Source organism: Microcaecilia unicolor, chromosome 2, assembly GCF_901765095.1.
Source record: "Microcaecilia unicolor chromosome 2, aMicUni1.1, whole genome shotgun sequence".
In the NCBI taxonomy this organism is placed as follows: Eukaryota; Metazoa; Chordata; class Amphibia; order Gymnophiona; family Siphonopidae; genus Microcaecilia; species Microcaecilia unicolor.
Window position 1 is genome coordinate 477,987,499 of NC_044032.1, and position 18,961 is coordinate 478,006,459.

General features: G+C 43.6%; 1 protein-coding gene across 5 annotated transcripts in view; it reads left to right on the plus strand.

Annotated features, from left to right (window-relative positions):
* The window catches only part of IMMT (inner membrane mitochondrial protein), a 156,664-nt gene that overhangs the window by 128,985 nt on the left and 8,718 nt on the right, over window positions 1-18,961 (plus strand). For all 5 annotated transcript variants that reach the window (XM_030191054.1, XM_030191056.1, XM_030191057.1 and 2 more), the window contains 2 exons: window positions 8,512-8,643; window positions 10,263-10,392. In XM_030191054.1, coding sequence (XP_030046914.1) covers window positions 8,512-8,643; window positions 10,263-10,392 — 262 coding nt within the window. The remainder of the gene's footprint in view (window positions 1-8,511; window positions 8,644-10,262; window positions 10,393-18,961) is intronic.

Below are 18,961 nucleotides of genomic sequence, written 5' to 3' on the forward strand. Positions count from 1 at the left end.
TCAGGCGAGGGCGGGGCATGGAAGGAAGGAGAGGTCTGCCCTGCTGCTGCTTGCTGCTGGGAACTTGCGTTGCGAAGGTGAAAGGAGTTTAAGGTTAGTTCCAGAGTGACGGAGGGCGAGTGGAGGGGGGCCCGGCGACCTCAGGTGGGAGGGCAACCTCAGGTGGGGGTGGGGTGGGGGGCGGTCTTTTCCGGCTCTCGGTGGCCCTGCTGCAAAAAAAAAGTTTGCTAGGTCTTATTTTCGGGGGGAAGCCTTATATTTAGAAATGTAGCAAAATCGCTACTAGGTCTTATTTTCGGAGGATGTCTTTTTTTCGGGGAAACACGGTATTACAACTTGTTGTGTAGATCCTTCTGGTAATGTCTCTGTCAGGTATGGGTTCACTATCTTGACACTCCTCCAGTGGGCTGCATACAGCTAGTACCATGGCTGCGCAATCTGCATAGGCCTTTAACATATTTACGTGAAAGGTATGCTGCTTTCTGTCTTGAGAATCCATAGATATAATTTGTATCATTTAGGCGCCGTATAACCTTATAAGGTCCTGCCCAGTTAGCCTGAAGTTTATTCTGACATACTGGGACTAAAACAAGTACCTGCTGGCCCTCATGAAACTCTCCATTTCGGACTTCACGATCATGCCAGGTCTTTTTGCTTAGCCTGGGCTTGCCTGTAAGTTACCTATGGTAAATCCCACAAGTTCTTCTAATTTCTGCCTTATATTGACTACATATTCAATTTACAGGGTTGTCAGAGGTGTCAACTTTACCTTCCCAATGTGCTCTTATTAGGTCAAGGGGCCCTCTCATCCTCCGGCCATAAAGCAGCTTGAATGGGGAAGAACCCTGTATACTCCTGGGTTACTTCTCTTTACTCAAACAGTAGGTAGGGCAAGTACATTGCCAGAGATTGTGGTGGGGGCGGTTGGCTTAGCGGAATTTTAAAACAGTTTGGACGGCTTCCTAAAGGAAAAGTCCATAGACCATTATTAAATTGGACTTGGGGAAAATCCACTATTTCTGGGATAAGCAGTATAAAATGTTTTGTACTGTTTTGGGATCTTGCCAGGTCTTTGTGACCTGGATTGGCCACTGTTGGAAACAGGATTCTGGGCTTGATGGACTTTTGGTCTGACCCAGTGTGGCAATACTTATGTACTTTTCCCAGTCGTGGTCTCCTGACATCACAAAAGCTGTTAACATCTGCTTTAATGTCCCATTAAATCTCTCCACCAACCCATTTGTTTTAGGGTGATATGGGGTGGTAAGTACAGATTTCACTTCACAGTGTGCCCACAGATTTTGGATCAGCTTAGACAAACTTCGTCCCTTGGTCTGAGATATTTCTTGTGGGTATCCTAACCAGGAAACTATTTCAAGTAGGGCAGTGGCAACTTTCTCTGCTTCTATTGAGGATAAGGATATCTGATAGCAAAGTCCACCTTTGTCAGTATATATCTCTTCCCAGTCCGTCTAGGGACAGCTAGAGGCCCCACTATATTCGCGGCTATCCTCTCAAGTGGCTCACTGATTTATTTATTTATTCGTTCTTATATCCCACAATTATCCAAAAACAAGTTTCGGTTCAATGTGGCTTACAATTTACAGTTAGGAGAAGTTAGTGTTGTGCTATAATTACAGACATTATGGAACATTATGACCTTAGTAGCATGTGTGATTAACCATAAAATTTCTTGAAAAAAAAAATTTTTTTTTTCTGAACTTTAGATAGTCTTGTAATCTTGGGTATTGAATTCCACCATTTGGAACCCAGGTAGCTAGATCGAGCCATGTGGATGGATTTGGAGTTTTGTATTTCTACGGTTGGGTAGATGAAGTCGTAGGTACCCTCTTGTTCCTGGAGTTGTGTTTCTTGGTGATAGTATGTAATCAGGAGACATACCAAATAATATCTTAATATAATAATTTGCACCTCCAACGTTCCATGTCTGGCTGCCTGGGTTCGTAACATCTCCTGACGTCAGCCAGCCTCCAGCGTTTCATTCCCCCTCACTGTCCTGCCCTCGCGTCAAGACATAATGACGTCAGAGGGCGGAACAGTGATAGGGAGGGGAACGCTGGAGGCGAGCTGACGTCAGGAGGGATGTTAACGAACGGAACGGAAGCCAGCGCCAGCCAGCCAGAGAACGTTCAGGTACAAATCGAGGGGAGGAGAGAATCGTGGGGGAGGGAGGAAGGGGAGGGCAGGGCAGAGCAGAGGAGAATTGATGGACATGGATGGGATGGGAGGACAGGAGAGGAGAGAATCGCGGGACACGGATGGGAGGGCAGGGAAGAGGAGAATCGCTGGACATGGAGGGGAGGGCAGGGGAGAGAGGATAAAAAAAGCTTACATAACAGCCTTCCTACGTTTCATTGTTGAGGAAATGGGCATGGTTCCACTAGTTTTGAATATTAGGGTGTTAGTTTTGAAAAATAATCTGGTCTTAATTGGTAGCCAGTATAGCATTTCAAACAGTAGAGTTACTGTTTTTGAAAATTAGGCTTGCTGCCGTGTTTTGGACAGTTTGCAGCAATTTTAGCATGTTTTCTTTGCATCCTACATATGCCACGATGCAGTAGTCTAGTTGGGACAATATCAGAGATTGTACTATAAAATGGAATGATTTGCTGGGAAAATAATCTCTAATTTTTCTCAGTTTCCATAGAGTTTTGAAACTCTTTGATGTGACTGCTAAGACCTGATTATCAGTAGACAGATGTTTTTTCAAGAATAATTCCTAATATTTTTAGTTGTGGTTGATTGTGAAGTTTTGGCAAGAAGTTAGATTATGCAAGCTAGACAGAACCAGGAATTTGGTTTTATCTCAGTTGCAGTTTGAAAGTTGTGGTCCTGTTTTCCATGAGGTCAAGGCCTTGTTTAACCTTGTCTGATATCTCCATGATATATTAAAAGGTACATAAATAGTTATAGAAGCAAGAAGTAGGAAAGGTAGGCTCTTCTAAAAACCGGAGGAGACATCTGTAAAGAAACAATTCTTTATTGCCGTTGTTTCTTTATAGATGTCTCCTCCGGTCTCTCATGCAAAAGGTCATCTATTGGACTTACTAGTCTCAATATTAACCACATATTAGAAAATCATAACTGGGAAGAAGTAATATGGCCAGATCATAGTAAACTCACATTCACACTTCAATGGAAAGAAACAGCAAGAATAGGGAACCAAAGACATCACACAACTTCATAACTAGAGGAAAGGTGGACAATCATAACTTCTGGCTAATGCAGCACTAATAAATAGTCACATCACCCAATAACATCCACTTTATGAGAAATTGAGATGAACTGAGCGTGGAACCACGCTGAACAAAATAGCTCCACTTAAAATGAAAATAAGAAGTAAAAAAAACACCCTCACCCCTGGTTTAATGAGCTACTAGAGATGAAAAAAAAACTCTGCAGGAAACTGGAAAGAAACTGAACCAAATATAAGTCAGACATGAACAAAACTATATGGAGGAAAGCTTTAAGAATGTACAGACACAGTATAAAGAGAGCTAAAGCGAAATATTACAGCACATACATGAACCCAGAACAGATAAACAAGAAAAAAATATATGAACTTATGAACAATTTACTAAACAATCACAATTTAATAGAATAAAATAAAACATGGAAAAGAAAATAAGATGATACCTTTTTTATTGGACATAACTTAATACATTTCTTGATTAGCTTTCGAAGGTTGCCCTTCTTCCTCAGATTGGAAATATATAGATATTTTGGGGTTGTATTACAGCACATACATGAGCCCAGAACAGATAAACAAGAAAAAAAATATATGAACTTATGAACAATTTACTAAACAATCACAATTTAATAGAATCAAATAAAATAAAACATGGAAAAGAAAATAAGATGATACCTTTTTTATTGGACATAACTTAATACATTTCTTGATTAGCTTTCGAAGGTTGCCCTTCTTCCTCAGATCGGAAATATATAGATATTTTGGGGTTGTAGCCTTTCTGTTTGAAGGGTGCAGTCAGGGTTTCAAGGTGTCTGTCTCTATCCTCTGGGTCCAAGCAGCTATGGTGGTATCTTGTGGCTTGGCTGTAAAAATTTTTGTATGTGAAGGATGGAAGCTGGAGTTGTGGAGGTAGCTGCATCTGTCTGTGGGTTTCTTGTATATAGATGTTTGTATACAGCCATCACTGATTGAGACTGTGGTGTCCAAAAAATTGACACTTTCTGGGGAGTAGTCAATTTTGAATCTGATTGTAGGATGGTATGTATTGAAGGAATAGTAAAATTGTTTCAGAGTTTCTTCCCCCTCCGTCCAAATCATAAAAATGTCATCGATGTACCGGCAGTATTTTAGAGGTTTGGTCTGGTATGTATTCAGAAATGTCTCTTCCAGCTCAGCCATAAAAAGGTTGGCATATTGGGGTGCTGTCCTGGTGCCCATTGCAGTGCCCATTATTTGTAGATAGATATCATTGTTAAAGTGGAAGTAGTTGTGAGTTAAAATGAATTTGATTAATTTTGTAATAGTTTCTGGTGAGTATTGATGGTCCAGTGTGGATTTTTTTTAGGAGTCTTCCACATGCAGCTATGCCATCTGCATGTGGAATGTTGCTGTATAGTGATTCTACATCCATCGTGACCAGAAGGGTGTTTGGTGGTAATTGTTTGATATTTTTCAATTTATTCAGAAAGTCTGTGGTGTCTTGTATGAAGCTGTTAGTTTTGTGCACGAGAGGTTTCAGAATTTCCTCTATGAGTCCAGATATTTCCTCCGTGAGCGTGCCAATACCTGATATGATTGGTCTGCCCAGGTTTCCAGGTTTGTGGATTTTGGGTAACATGTAGAATGTGCCCACAGCAGGCTGGTTTGGTATGAGTTTCTTCAGATGTGGCTGTGCTTGTGTAGGAAATGTTCTGGCTTACCTGGCAGATGCCTTATATGATCAGGTTACTCTGGCTGCAGCAGTGGACCGCAGGTATAGTGTCTAAGCAACATCTTACCAAGTTGCCCTTTAGGGGCAAACTTTAATTTGCTGAGGACTCCCAAAGGCTCCCAGAAGAGAAACCTAAGGCGTCAGCTAGGATTGGATCCTCAAGGCCCGAGGTTCTGGAGGCTCGACGCTATCACCCGGGTAGGACTTACCTTCTTTTTAGTGTTCCCATTTCGAACAGCGATCTTCCTTTCGAGGGGGAAAAAAAAGAGGAGTGGCCTCGGTGGTCCGACAGGGAGTGGCCGGGCGGTCCTTGCAATGATGGAGTGCCGGTCCATTCTTTGGTGTTGCAAATAGGGGGGCGGCTGGCTCTCTGTTACCAAGAGTGGTCCGAGATCACCTCAAATCAATGGGTTCTCGAGGTTATCAGAGAACAAGCTAGAATTTGGCTCTCCTGTCAGAGATTCTTTCTTGGAGTCCCATTGCACAATGGGTACCAAATGGGAAACAGTTCTAGCAACATTGCAGGAACTGGTGGCCATTGGGGCCATTGTTCTAATTCCGCTGCTCAAAAGACACACGGGTCAGTATTTGATCTTTTTGTGGTACTGAAAAAAGGAGGCTCCTTCAGACCCATGCTTTACCTCATGGAGGTGAATCAATTCCACAGGGTTTGCCATTTTCGCATGGAAACTCTGCAAGCACTGGTAGCGGCAGTGCAGCCGCAGGAATATCTGACTGCCTTGGATCTCAAGGAGGCTTATCTTCATATTCCAATCTAGCCACCGCATTAGCGGTTTCTGCAGTTCACTGTGCTGGGGAAGCATTTTCAGTTCTAGGCATTACCCTTTGGGCTGGCCATGGCACCACGCACCTTTTCCAAGGTATGGTGATGGTGGCAGCATCTCTGCGGAAAGAGGGAATTCAAGTTCATCCCTATCTGGACAACTGGCTGATCCGAGCGTTGTCTGAACCAGAGAGTCAACAGGCTACCCTGGTGGCAGTGCTTCAGTCCCTCAAATGGGTGATCAACTTCTCCAAGAGTCACTTGGTCCAGTCCCAGATGTTGGTTTACTTAGGCGTCCGGTTCAATACGGCACAGTTTTCCTGCCGGAGAGCAGGAGACTCAAATTGGTGATGCAAGTGCGCAGCCTCTTGTGGCTGCCAAGTCCTCGAATATAGGACTATGTTCAGGTGTCAGGGGTTGATGGCAGCCACACTCGAAGTAGTACCATGGGCCAGGGCACACATGTGGCTGCTACAACATGCTCTCCTGAGCCAATGGTCTCCGTTTTCACAGGATTACTGTCAGCAACTTCCATGGTTGCATGTGGCGCAACTCAGTATGGCCTTGGGCACAACTCAGTATTGCAGCGGCATTGCCTCAGTGGGTGGTGGTGGTGGTAACAGATGCCAGCCTTACAGGCTGGTGTCTCATCTCTGGCTGTATGCGCAGGGGTGTTGGTCGATGGAAGAAGAAGCTTGGCCCATCATTCATTTAGAGTTGAGAGCAGTGATGTACACCCTTCTGGCATTACAGGAGGTACTGCAGGGCCCTGTGGTACGGGTGCTATCGGGCAACACGACGGCGGTGGCTTACATCAATCAACAAGGCGGAATGCACAGTCGGGCTCTGGACTCTGAGGTATGCAGGATACTGAAATGGGCGGAGGGTTGGGTTCCTCCTTAGCAACTCATCCCAATGTAGTGCTATTTTTGTGTGTGTGTGGCGGGGTGCTCTTCACCTTCGACCTCCTTGTCGGCGACCGTGTCTGAGCTGGAACTTGAATTACTTAGGGCATCAGATAAGGACTTGACCCTTAAAACATGTTTTTGGTGGCCATAGTGTCCGCTCAGTCTCGGAGATCCAGGCATTGTGTCGAGACCCTTTTCTTCAATTTTCAGAAGCAGGCTTAACCTTGCGGACAGTGCTGTCCTTTCTACCAAACGTTGTGTCGGCATTCCATCTTAACCAGGCTCTCTTCCTTCCTTTCTTTCAGTGGAAGGACTACCCAACGCAGTTTGCGTCTCTGCTTTGTGATGTGACATATACTAATTGGCATAGGGGCTGGCTGTCTGGTTTGACTCCTTTCAGTTTAGTTTCTCTATCTCCACCTGCTGGTAGACGGATACAACCCACTGGTTCCTCGATTCATCTGCTGCGACTAAAGGAAAGAAAATTATCAGGTAAGGCATAATTTTACCATCTGTCATGCTTGCCTGCATCTCCTCACACAAAAGACAGACAGTGGGCCATGCACAAAATTGTGACTGAATTAAGTATGCAACAGAAAAGTATGGGTCCTGCATTTACTACTGGTAATACTTTTTTCTGTAACACTAGTAGACATAGAGGCATATTTTCAAAGCACTTAGCCTTCCAAAGTTCCATAGGTTTCTATGGAACTTTAGAACACACACACACACACACACGAATCCCTGCTCTGCAGAGCTTAGTCTGTTTTATTTCTTTTTGAAAATGATTTAAAACAAAATGGATATTAAACAGGTGAAATTGGTTAAGGTTTAAAATCAGCCTCAAAGTTGTGGACTTTTAACTTAGATTTGAATTAGACTAGAGAGAGTATGACCTACCAACTCAGGAAGTCTGTTCCGTGCATACGGTACAGCAGGTTGCCATTGGGGAAGGCAACCATTACTGTCTCTGGAACCACTGATGATAAGAGATGCACGAGGAACTCTGCACTGATAGGAGGGGAGAAAAGGATAACATATGCATCCAGCTTCTCTTATATAAGCACGCAACTATGGAATGCACTTCCAAACGTTACGAAAACAATGCACAACCTAACAAACTTCCAGAAATTGTTAAAAACCACCCTGTTCACAAAGGCCTACCAGTAAGAACCAACCTAAACTCCTAAACTCTGCAACACAATAGAAACTCTTACTAGAACTGGACAAAATCTAACTCTCTCTCCTTGATCACTTAAAATACTCTGTCATCTATGAACATCAACACTAGACCACTCTGTATTTCTCTTACGGGAATTAGTGATCGCCATCACGGTACTATGTAAGCCACATTGAGCCTGCAAATAGGTGGGAAAATGTGGGATACAAATGCAACAAATAAATAAAGGGTTGAAAAATGGAGGCAAAGAAACAGGTAAGACACTATGTAAAGGGAGAAATGTTAGAGAAAACAAGGAATATGGAAAGAAGATGATGCTGGAAGAATTGACAAGAGGGTAAAAAGAGGGGGTGCTAGGAAGAGAAGGAAGGTGAGAGGTGCAAGGGAAGCATCTAGCCCTATCAGTGATTATATAAAGGGTCATATGACTATCAAAATATTTGCCAACCCCTGCTGTAGGATCTAAATTGGGTTAATGTATATGCATGTGTGTGTAATATAGATCTTTATTTAGATACGTGTATATGTACACATAACACAATATTCGCTTACTAGCCTGGCTTCTGTCCATCAATATAAACTGTTTACCCAGAAAAATGAGATGCCTATTTTTTCACAAATGTTTTTCCCTGGTTTTATTCTAGTTGTAATAAACACTGCTGTTTTGTAGAAAAATAAAATGAAAACTGAAAATAGTGGTTTGTTGGCTACTTGCAGGCTGAAGAATTGCGAAACATTATGGAGGCAGAAATGAGAACCCAGCTACGCAGACAAGCTGCTGCCCACTCTGATCACCTACGAGATGTCCTTAATGTCCAAGAACAAGAGCTGAAGACTGAATTCCAGCTGGTGAGTCTCACGACATTATGTGCAATCAGGCCAAGCTTTAGCCATTCCTCATTCAGTATATGTTTCGGAGGATACCAAAACTAACTCTGAGACCACAGAAAGACTTTGACACAGTTTCTTTAAAAATGGGAAAAGATGCCTTTCTTTAAAGAATGTATGACAAAACGTTATGCTACTACTACTTATTTCTATAGTGCTACTAGACTTACGCAGCGCTGTATACTTGAACATGAAAAGACAGTCCCTGCTCGACAGAGCTTACAATCTAATTAGGACAAACAGGACAAATGAGATAAGGGAATATTAAAAGTGAGGATGATAAAATAAGGGTTCTGAACAAGTGAATAAGGGTAAGGAGTTAAAAGCAGCATCAAAAAGGTGGGCTTTTAGCTTAGATTTGAAGACGGCCAGAGATGGAGCTTGGTGTACCAGCTCAGGAAGTCTATTCCAGGCATATGGTGAGGCAAGATAAAAGTGATCAAACACATAATTCAAGAAAGTACAGCATTTGTACCTGGATTGAATTATGAATGGCGAAGACATCAATATAATGAGCTAAGTACATTTTCCAAGCTTGGATAAGTGATTTGAGTCTACTACTACTACTTAACATTTCTAGAGCGCTACTAGGGTTACGCAGCGCTGTACAAAATAAACAAAGGAGGACTGTCCCTGCTCAAAGGAGCTTACAATCTAAAGAACGAAATGTCAAGTTGGGGCAGTCTAGATTTCCTGGGTAGAGGTGTAGAGGTTAGGTGCCGAAGGCGACATTGAAGAGGTGGGCTTTAAGCAGAGATTTGAAGATTGGCAGGGAGGGGGCCTGGTTTATGGGCTCGGGGAGTTTGTTCCACGCGTGGGGTGAGGCGAGGCAGAAAGGGCGGAGCCTGGAGTTGGCGGTGGTGGAGAAGGGTACTGAAAGGAGGGATTTGTCTTGAGAGTGGAGGTTGTCTCCTACAATGTTTGTGGTGGCACATGGCAGTGTTCATATGAAAGTTAATGTGGAGTTTTTTTTGTGAAGACATATGATTGCAACGGTTCCCTCATTATATCTAAGGTGTGTCCTTTAAAAATGAGGTGGATCCGATTTTTCTGAAGTCTTTTTTTCTCTACTTTTTTATGGTGTGCCTGCCATAGTTGCCCTCAAACTAATTGTGTACGAGGTAGAATTGCTTGTGTAGTGTTTTTAATGTTCCCATACTCTCCACCTAATGTCAAAAATATACATTTAGGAAAGCCTGACTTACACTATAATAATTCTTTAGTGTATTGTATTTTTGTCTTTATAAATCCTGTAGGTTAATGTTTGAATTAAACTTCAGGTCATGCCCCTTTTCTGTTCTCTGTGGTAAATATAGGTCCCCAGCCTCTCTGTCCCTGCCCCCCCCCCCCCAAAAAAAAAAACCCTAAAAATTAGCTGTTTTAAAAAATACAGGTATAGCAGTAATCTATATAAGACCACATATTTTGTGCCACACCCCTTGAGCCATACATTGAGAGCCGCTGATGTAGGTAAAGAGGAGAAATCCTGTCCAACACAGTATAAACTGTTTCCTTGGTGTTATATTGATGTCAGAATTAATTATGAATTTTACTAGGAATTGTTCTTTTAATGTTTACAGCAAATGTCTGAGAAACTATCCGAGCAGGAAATACAATTTCGACGTTTGTCTCAGGAGCAACTTGACAACTTTACGTTGGATATAAACACAGCCTATGCTCGACTGAAAGGAATTGAACAGGCTGTTGAGGGTAAGCTGAAAATCACAAAGCATAATATTAGATCTGAGTTTCAAACTATGGTTTGCCCTGACCTAACAAGAGCTCATGGTGAGAGGAAAAATTAGTTAACAGTATTAACGTTCTATTTCATTTGTTAAACACATTAGCTAGTGGTGGTGACTTTAGGAAAATGTTTTGTCCATCGGAGGCTTTTTTTTGATGGGGGAGGGGAAGTTGTTTTTAATTAAAACAAGTCCTTTTACTAAGCTGCTTTAAGTGCCTAATGCAGCTAAAAATGGAGTACTACAGGACGTGCTCAGAATGGGCTCACACTAACAGTACACAAAAAAAAATTTCTATTTTCTCTGGGGGTGGGGGGGTGCATCAGGGGCGGAAAGTGAATGTTCTTGAGCAAACCATTTAGCACATCTGTATTACTGGTTAATGCAGGGATACCATATGAACCCTTACTGCCTACAAAATGGATAGCAGTAAGTGCTCACACAGTAATTTTTTTAAGTGGCCACGCTCTAATGGTAACATGAGTGCAAGGCCATTAATACAAAAAATAGAAAATAGACCGTTCTACAGCTGCAGTAAAAATGGCCTTAGCATACAAAAAAGACCTGTGTAAGGGCACACTAAGGCCACTTTTTGCCACGATTTTGTAACAGGGCCTCTAAACTAAGCTCTAAATTCCAGGTTTACCTGATATTGCCTTAATCTGCTAATGGATTTTTATGTTTGAGCTGTAGCTAGACTGCCTTGGTGTGCTACCATCTGATGTCTAACTTTCCTGAGTCCTTGCAATACAAGGATAATAGGGGCCCAAGAAACAAAGGATCAAAATCAAATTGCTAGAAGTCTGATATTCTTTGCTTTGTCAAAGGTTGCTGACAAGGGATTCTAGCAGTTTTCCCTTTAATGCCAACTTGAGTGTGACAGACATCACTTGGAGAAGATACTGGAAAAATTGCTCTGATAGCAAAATAGGAAAGGAGGTTAACCTTGGCAGCATATTTACAGTTGAATCTAAATTTGTGCCAGTATTCTTCTGAAAACCATTTTTATTTAGGATTCCATGCTTCACAGATTTGGTCTTGAGTGAATTAGTATTTAAAGTGCAAATGTGATAACTATACAGTACAGAGGAATTAACAAAGACTAGCATAGTCCATCTGGCCTGCATAGCAAAGTGGCTAGAGTTGTAGCTATAGCTCTGTGCAGAGCATGTAGGTTACTTCCTCTGTTTAGGATTGTGCCTGCTACTCCGTACAGATAGATGTATTAATGTACAGACTTTATTAATATTATATACCACTTTACATAAAGAATTACATCAAAGTGGTTCCCAGACAAATCATAAACAATATCCAAATAAAATACAAGTTATGAAAGCTATCGAAATTTTTAAAAAATAAATAAATACAGTTCTTGAAATATTAAAATTGTGCACAGTATGGTGGAGTTAACAGATACAAGCAATGAGAGTGTGGAAAGTACACAGTGTGGGCAACCTATGATGCTTTCCATATGGCATCCAGAGCCTCCGTCATGGGTATTGGATTGCACAGACTCGCCTGGCTGTGCACCTCAGACCTAGAACCAGCAGTTCGGAAGCTGGCAGACATTCTTTTACCAGGGAGAACTATAGAAATGTTAAATAGTAGTAGTAGTGACAAGATGGAGTAGGTTGCAAATCTCATCGGGAAACATTCTGAGGGGAGGAGAGTCTTAAATGAAAAGGTTGCTGAGAAGGGACCAGTACAGTACCCTGCATGTTATCCACAGTATGAGTGGGGAAGTTAATGGGTTGTATGAATCTTCCCAGGAGTGGTCAGCCAGCCTGCCATAATTACTCCAAGGGTGCAGCAACAGCTCATCCAGGAAGTCACAAAATATGTCAGAAGAACATCCAAAGAACTTGCAGGCCTCAACTAAAGGTTACTGTTCATGACTCCATAATAAGAAAGAGACTGGGCAAAAACGATTCATGGGAGAGTAGCAAAGAGAAAACTGCTGCTTTATTCCAAGAGCAACATCTTTGCTAGTCTTACATTTGCAAAAACACCTGGATGATCCCTAAGCCTTGTGGAATAATGTTCTATTGTCAAATGAGGCAAAAATGGAACTCTGTGGACAGTGACCTTGCGGGGTGGGAGGGGGTAGAAGGCGGGTTGGAAGGGCCCACCTGTGTTAATTCTGGGATCACCCAAAATGGCAGGTCTGTCTATGTAGATCCCTTTATGTTTGGCGTAAAGCAAATATAGCATTCTACTGTAAGAATATCGTACTAACAGTCAAACATGGTAATGGTAGTATGATGATGTGGGGATGCTTTGCTGTCTCAGGACCTGGAAAATGTGCTGCTATTAAAGGAACTATGAATTCTGCACTATACCAAAAATATCTTAAGGAGAATATGTGGTCACCTATCCGTGAGCAAAAGCTGAAGAATAATTGAATTACGCAGCAAGACAGTGATCTAAAACACAAAAGCATGTCCGCATCTGAATAGCTGAGGAGAAACAAAATTAGTTTTGGATTGGCCTAGTCAAAGTCCAGACTCCAACCCTATTGAGATGCTGCAAGACCTGAAACGAGCAGTTCATGCACCAAAACCTAGAAAAATGTGTCTGAATTAAAGCAGCCAAATGATAGGAAGCATTTAGTTGCTGTTGCTAAAGGTAGTGCAACCAGTTAGTAATTTTAGGGGGCAGTTACTTTTTCACATGGGTGATATGGGTGTTGGATAACTGTTCACTCAGGTTCCCTTTGTCTAATGTTACATTTTGGTGAAAGATCAGAAACCATTCAGTGTGACTTATATGAAATAATAGAGTAAATCAGGAGGGGGTAAATACTTTTTCATATCACTGTAATATGATAGACAGTGAAAACTAACAAGAGACTACAATTCCTGAAAGGAGTGTGCATGCAGAGAGGTGAATGAAAATATACAGGAGAAAATCTCCCGATGGAGATGAAAGCAATCTGAATGTAAGGGATTCTGTTGGAGGAGCTTCCTCCCAAACCCACCTCCCCGCTCCCCCCGTTTTCTATTTCTGTTGATGGCTCTCTCATTCTCCCTGTCTCTTCAGCTCGTAACCTTGGGGTCATCTTTGACTCCTCTCTCTCCTTCTCTACTCATATCCAGCTGATCGCCAAGACCTGTTGTTTCTTTCTTTACAACATCCGTAAAACCCGCCCCTTTCTTTCTGAGCACTCTACCAGAACCCTCATCCACACCCTTGTTACCTCTCGTTTAGACTACTGCAATCTGCTTCTTGCTGGCCTCCCACTTAGTCACCTCTCCCCTCTCCAGTCGGTTCAAAACTCTGCTGCCCGTCTCGTCTTCCGCCAGGGTCGCTTTACTCATACTACCCCTCTCCTCAGGTCGCTTCACTGGCTCCCTATCCGTTTTCTTATCCTGTTCAAACTTCTTCTAGTAACCTATAAATGTACTCACTCTGCGGCTCCCCAGTATCTCTCCACACTCATCCTTCCCTACACCCCTTCCCATGCACTCCGTTCCATGGATAAATCCTTCTTATCTGTTCCCTTCTCCACTACTGCCAACTCCAGACTTTGCTCCTTCTGTCTCTCTGCACCTTACGCCTGGAATAGACTTCCTGAGCCCCTACGTCTTGCCCCATCCTTGACCATCTTTAAATCTAGATTGAAAGCCCACCTCTTTAACATTGCTTTTGACTTGTAACCACTTGTAACCACTCGCCTCCACCTACCCTCCTCTCCTCCTTTCTCTACACATTAATTGATTTGCTTGCTTTATTTTATATCTATTAGATTGTAAGCTCTTTGAGCAGGGACTGTCTTTCTTCTTCTATGTTTGTGCAGCGCTGCGTACGCTTTGTAGCGCTATAAAAATGCTAAATAGTAGTAGTAGTAGTAGTAATGGAGAAAAGGGACTGAACAGTCAAATGTGAACAGAATAATACTGCAAGTCCCCAATCTCTACTATCTTTGAGAGTGAGATTTAGACAAGAATATCAGGCAGGGGCAGCCTGTAATGTATAAGGTGTATCAGAACCATTTAACTGCCTCTGGCAGTTCATTACAACCAGATTATTTTACTTTGACTTTCTCCAAGCACGGGTGTCAAGGGAAGGACAAAGAAGGGTGACCAAAATAGTTAAGGGGATGGAACTCCTCTCATATGAGGAAAGGCTTAAGAGGTTAGGGCTCTTCAGCTTGATGGCAAAGGGGAAATATGGTAGAGGTCTACAAAAATCCTGAGTGAAGTAGAACTGGTAAAAGTGTTTACTATTTCAAAAAGTACAAAGACGGAGGGCATTCTATGAAGTTATATGGTGATACTTTTAAAACAAATAGGATAACATTTTTTTTTTTTACTCTGTGAATAGTTGCGTTCTGGAACTTGTTGCCCAAGAATGTAGTAAAAGCAATTAGCATAGCTGGGCTTAGTTTGGACAAGTTGCTGGAGGAAAAGGCCATAAACTGTTATTCAGGTAGACATGGGGAAAGCCACTACTTATCCATGGGGTCAGTAGCATGGAATCTTGCTACTCTTTGGGATTTTGCAAGGTGCTTGTGACCTGAATTGACCACGGTTGGAAGCAGGATGATGAACTAGAGAGACCATCTGTTTGACCCAGTATGGCAAATTTTTATTTTCTTGTCTTCATCTCATAGATGTATGTAGGGTCCCTCTGCAGTATTTGAAAGTAGCTAATCTTTTTCTTAAATAGAACAGGCCATTCATCCTTTTCAGTGGACTGCTGGAAGATGAGACAGCATCAAAATCTACATTGGGAAGGTGGATTAGGGAGGCCATAGCTTCAGCTTATTTGCTGAAGGGTATGCAGGTTCCAAAGGCCCTGAATGCTCACTTAGCTAGGGCACAGACCTCTTGGATGGACTTCAAGTTGGTGTTGTTGGAAGATATTTGTAGGTCTGCTACTTAGTTTTTGCCAACCTTTTGTGAAATTACAGGTTGGATGTAAGGCCAGGGCTGACTCGAGGCCACAACAACACTTGTTACTATCCCGTGGTCTCCAAAGGCTTATCTCAAAGTTTGGCCATCGCCTACCACTGGAGCGGGTGTCCTGAAGGCAACTGGTGCCTCTGCCCACCCTGTTTAGTCAAGCTTGGGTACTTCCTATTCATCTCGACTCGTCTACCAGAAAAGGAGAAATTAGTTCATATCTGATAATTTCCCTTCTTGGAATCCTACTATTCCAGTTCAGAACTCTTCTTAGAACATGGCTGCTACTGACCAGTTCTGTCTGCTAGAATAGTCCTAGCTGTCTGAGTCTTCCAAGGAATTGAGTGAGCTTCTGGGAGGGTGACTGAACCTATTGGGGTCATGATCTGGAGAGAGCTAAGTTGGTTGTTTAGTTGTTTGGGGATTTTTCCTCTTTTGAGTTGTTAATTTGTGGTTGAGCAGTTTGCCACTAAATACCTAGCCACCCATTTGGGGCTACTCTGCGGCCACTTAGAGGGTCTGTCCCCAGCACAGCTCAGTTCCGCACCAATGTCAGGCTCACTGGTCTATAATTTCCCAGATCATCTCTGGAATCTTTTTACAAAATTGGCGTTACATTGGCCACCCTCCAATCTTCCAGTACCATGCTTGATTTTAAAGATAAATTACATATTACTAATAGTTCTGCTAGTTCGTTTTTCAATTCTGTCAGGACTCTGGGATGAATACCACCTAGTCCACAGGGCCGTGCCAACGCGGTAAGCGGAGTAAGTACCGCAGGGGGAGCCGACCTCTGGAGGGCACCGCCGCGGTGCTTACCCTCACCGCTTACCTGAGCTCCGCGCTGCCGAGGCCTTTAAACCTTTTACCTCCGAGGCTCCGACGGTCACAGCAGCGTCAGTGAAAGCGCTGCCGACGTCTCCCTTCCCTCCGCGCTTGTTGGTTCCCTAAGAGGGGCATAATCGAATGCGGACGCCCATCTCCATGGGCGACTATCTCCGAGGACGGGTCTGTGAAGGGGCGGGCCAGACCGTATTTTCGAAAAAGATGGGCGTCCATCTTTTGTTTCGATAATACGGTTGGTGCCGGGCAAATGCATCGGATTTGAGCTGGACAGTATCAGTTTTCAGCAATAATGGAAACCGAAGGCGCCCAGCTCAAAAATGAATAAATCCAAGGCATTTGGTCGTGGGAGGGGCCAGGATTCGTAGTGCACTGGTCCCCCTCACATGCCAGGACACCAACCGGGCACCCTAGGGGGCACTTGTAACAATTAAAAAAAATTTTAAAATACCTCCCAAGTCCATAGCTCCCTTACTTTGGGTGCTGAGCCCCCCAAATCCCCCCCAAAACCCACTCCCCAGAACTCTACACCATTACCATAGCACTTTTGGCTGAAGGGGGCACCTAGATGTGGGTACAGTGGGTTTTGGGGGCGGTTTGGAGGGCTCCCATTTACCAGCACAAGTATAACAGGTAGGGGGGATGGGCCTGGGTCCACCTGCCTGAAGTCCACTGCACCCACTAACAACTGCTCCAGGGACCTGCATACAACTGCTGTGATGGAGCTGGGTATGACATTTGAGGCTAGCATACAGGCTGGCAAAAAAAGTTTTTTAAGTTGTTTTTTTGGGGTGGGAGGGGGTTAGTGACCACTGGGGGAGTCAGGGGAGGACATCCTTGATTCCTTCCGGTGGTCATCCTGGCAGTTGGGGCACTTTTTGGGGACTTGTTCGTGAAAAAAAGGGTCCAGAAAAAGTGACCCAAATTCTTGCTTTTAGCGCCCTTCTTTTTTCCATTATCGGCCGAGCGCGCCCATCTCTCCTCGGCCGATAAACACGCCCCAGTCCCGCCTTCACCATGCCTCCGACACGCCCCCATCAACTTTGGCCGTTACCGCGACAGACTGCAGTTGGAGGCGCCCAAAATCGGCTTTCGATTATACCGATTTGGGCGCCCATGAGAGAAAGGCGCCCATCTCCCGATTTAGGTCAAAATATGGGCGTCTTTCTCTTTCGAAAATAAGCCTATAAGTGTCCCGCCTTCTTCTGACATCAGAAGAAGATGGGACACTGAGGGAACCAACGAGCGCGAAGGGAAGGGAGACAGCAGCACTTTTCACTGACGCTGCTGCGACCGGAGGTAAAAGATTTAAAGGCCCTAGGGCGCGGAGCTGAGGTAAGGGAAGGGCAGAGAGGCATGGATGGGAGGGCAGGGACCAGGGAGGGGAGAAATTGCTGGAAATGGAGGGGAGAGAGGAAAATTGCTGGCTATGGATGGAGGAGGGAAGGGCAGAGAGGGACAAGGATGGACATGGATGGGAGGGCAGGGCCCAGGGAGAGCAGAAATTGCTGGAAATGGAGGGGAGGGGAGAGAGGAAAATTGCTGGTTAATGATGGAGGAGCGAAGGGCAGAGAGGGACAAGGATGGACATGGATGGGAGGGAAGGACCCAGAGAGAGAGGCGAAATTGCTGGAAATGGATATAGAGCAAGAAATGAAGAAGAAAGGAGGAAAGTAAAGAAATAAATGGAAAGGAAGCCCTGGAAACGGAGTTAAGAGGACAGATAGCAGCAGAATCGGATACTGGGCCAGCGTGATCAGAAAAAGAAAGTAACCAGTCAACAAAGGGGGGGGGGGGCGCCAACTGATAGTCTGCAGGGGGGCGCCAGAGACCCTAGGCACGGCCCTGCTGGTTCAGGTGATTTGCTACTCTTCAATTTGTCAAATTGCGCCATTACATCTTTCAGGTTTATAGAGATTTGATTCAGTTTCTCTGACTCGTCAGCTTTAAATACCATTTCTGGCACTGGTATCTCTCCTGTTGCAGTATACTCTTTCTTGTGTCTTTTGGTGCACTTGGACTGCAGTGCCTTATTTATGTTGCTGGTTTACCAATAAAAATTGTTTGGATGTAGGTTTGGAGTTTTAAGGACTAAGGCTCCAGAGGATTGAGTTTCAGCAATGTATTGACGAAACTGTGGGTTGCTCCAACTTGTCATTTTGCCCATTAGATTGTAAGCTCTTTTGAGCAGGGACTGTCCTTTTTGTTAAACTCTACAGCGCTGCGTAACCCTAGTAGCGCTTTAGAAATGTTAAGTAGTAGTAGTAGTAGGACTGGGGAGAGAGATGTTAGGATTGACTGTTGTATGCTTACTGTTTTCTTGCTATTAAATCTCAATAAAAAGATTTCAACAAAAAAAATTGTTTGGAACTAGATATCAAACAATTGTTTGGAACTAGATATCGAAGTCATGAATGATTTTCACAAATCGGACAGACTGTGCTTTTTGCTAAACAGAGGCTTGACTTCATGGCTTCCAAGCCCATAATTGCTAGATGGCTGAAGGAGATTTTCGTGTCAACTTATTTGCTTGTGGGAAAGCAGGCTCCTCAGGCCTTGAGGGCTTATTCTACCAAGTGAACAGTGACATCCTGGACAGAGACTACTTTACTGTCTCCAGTGGATATTTGCAAGTTGGCAACATAGTTTACGCTGCATACCTTTGCCAAGCACTACAGGGTGGATTTTGTGGCACAGACGGAAGCCAGTTTTGAGGCTTTGGTCCTCAGGACGGCAGTGCCAGGATCCTACCTACTCTAAGGATTTGCTTTTGAACATTCCACGGGTTCC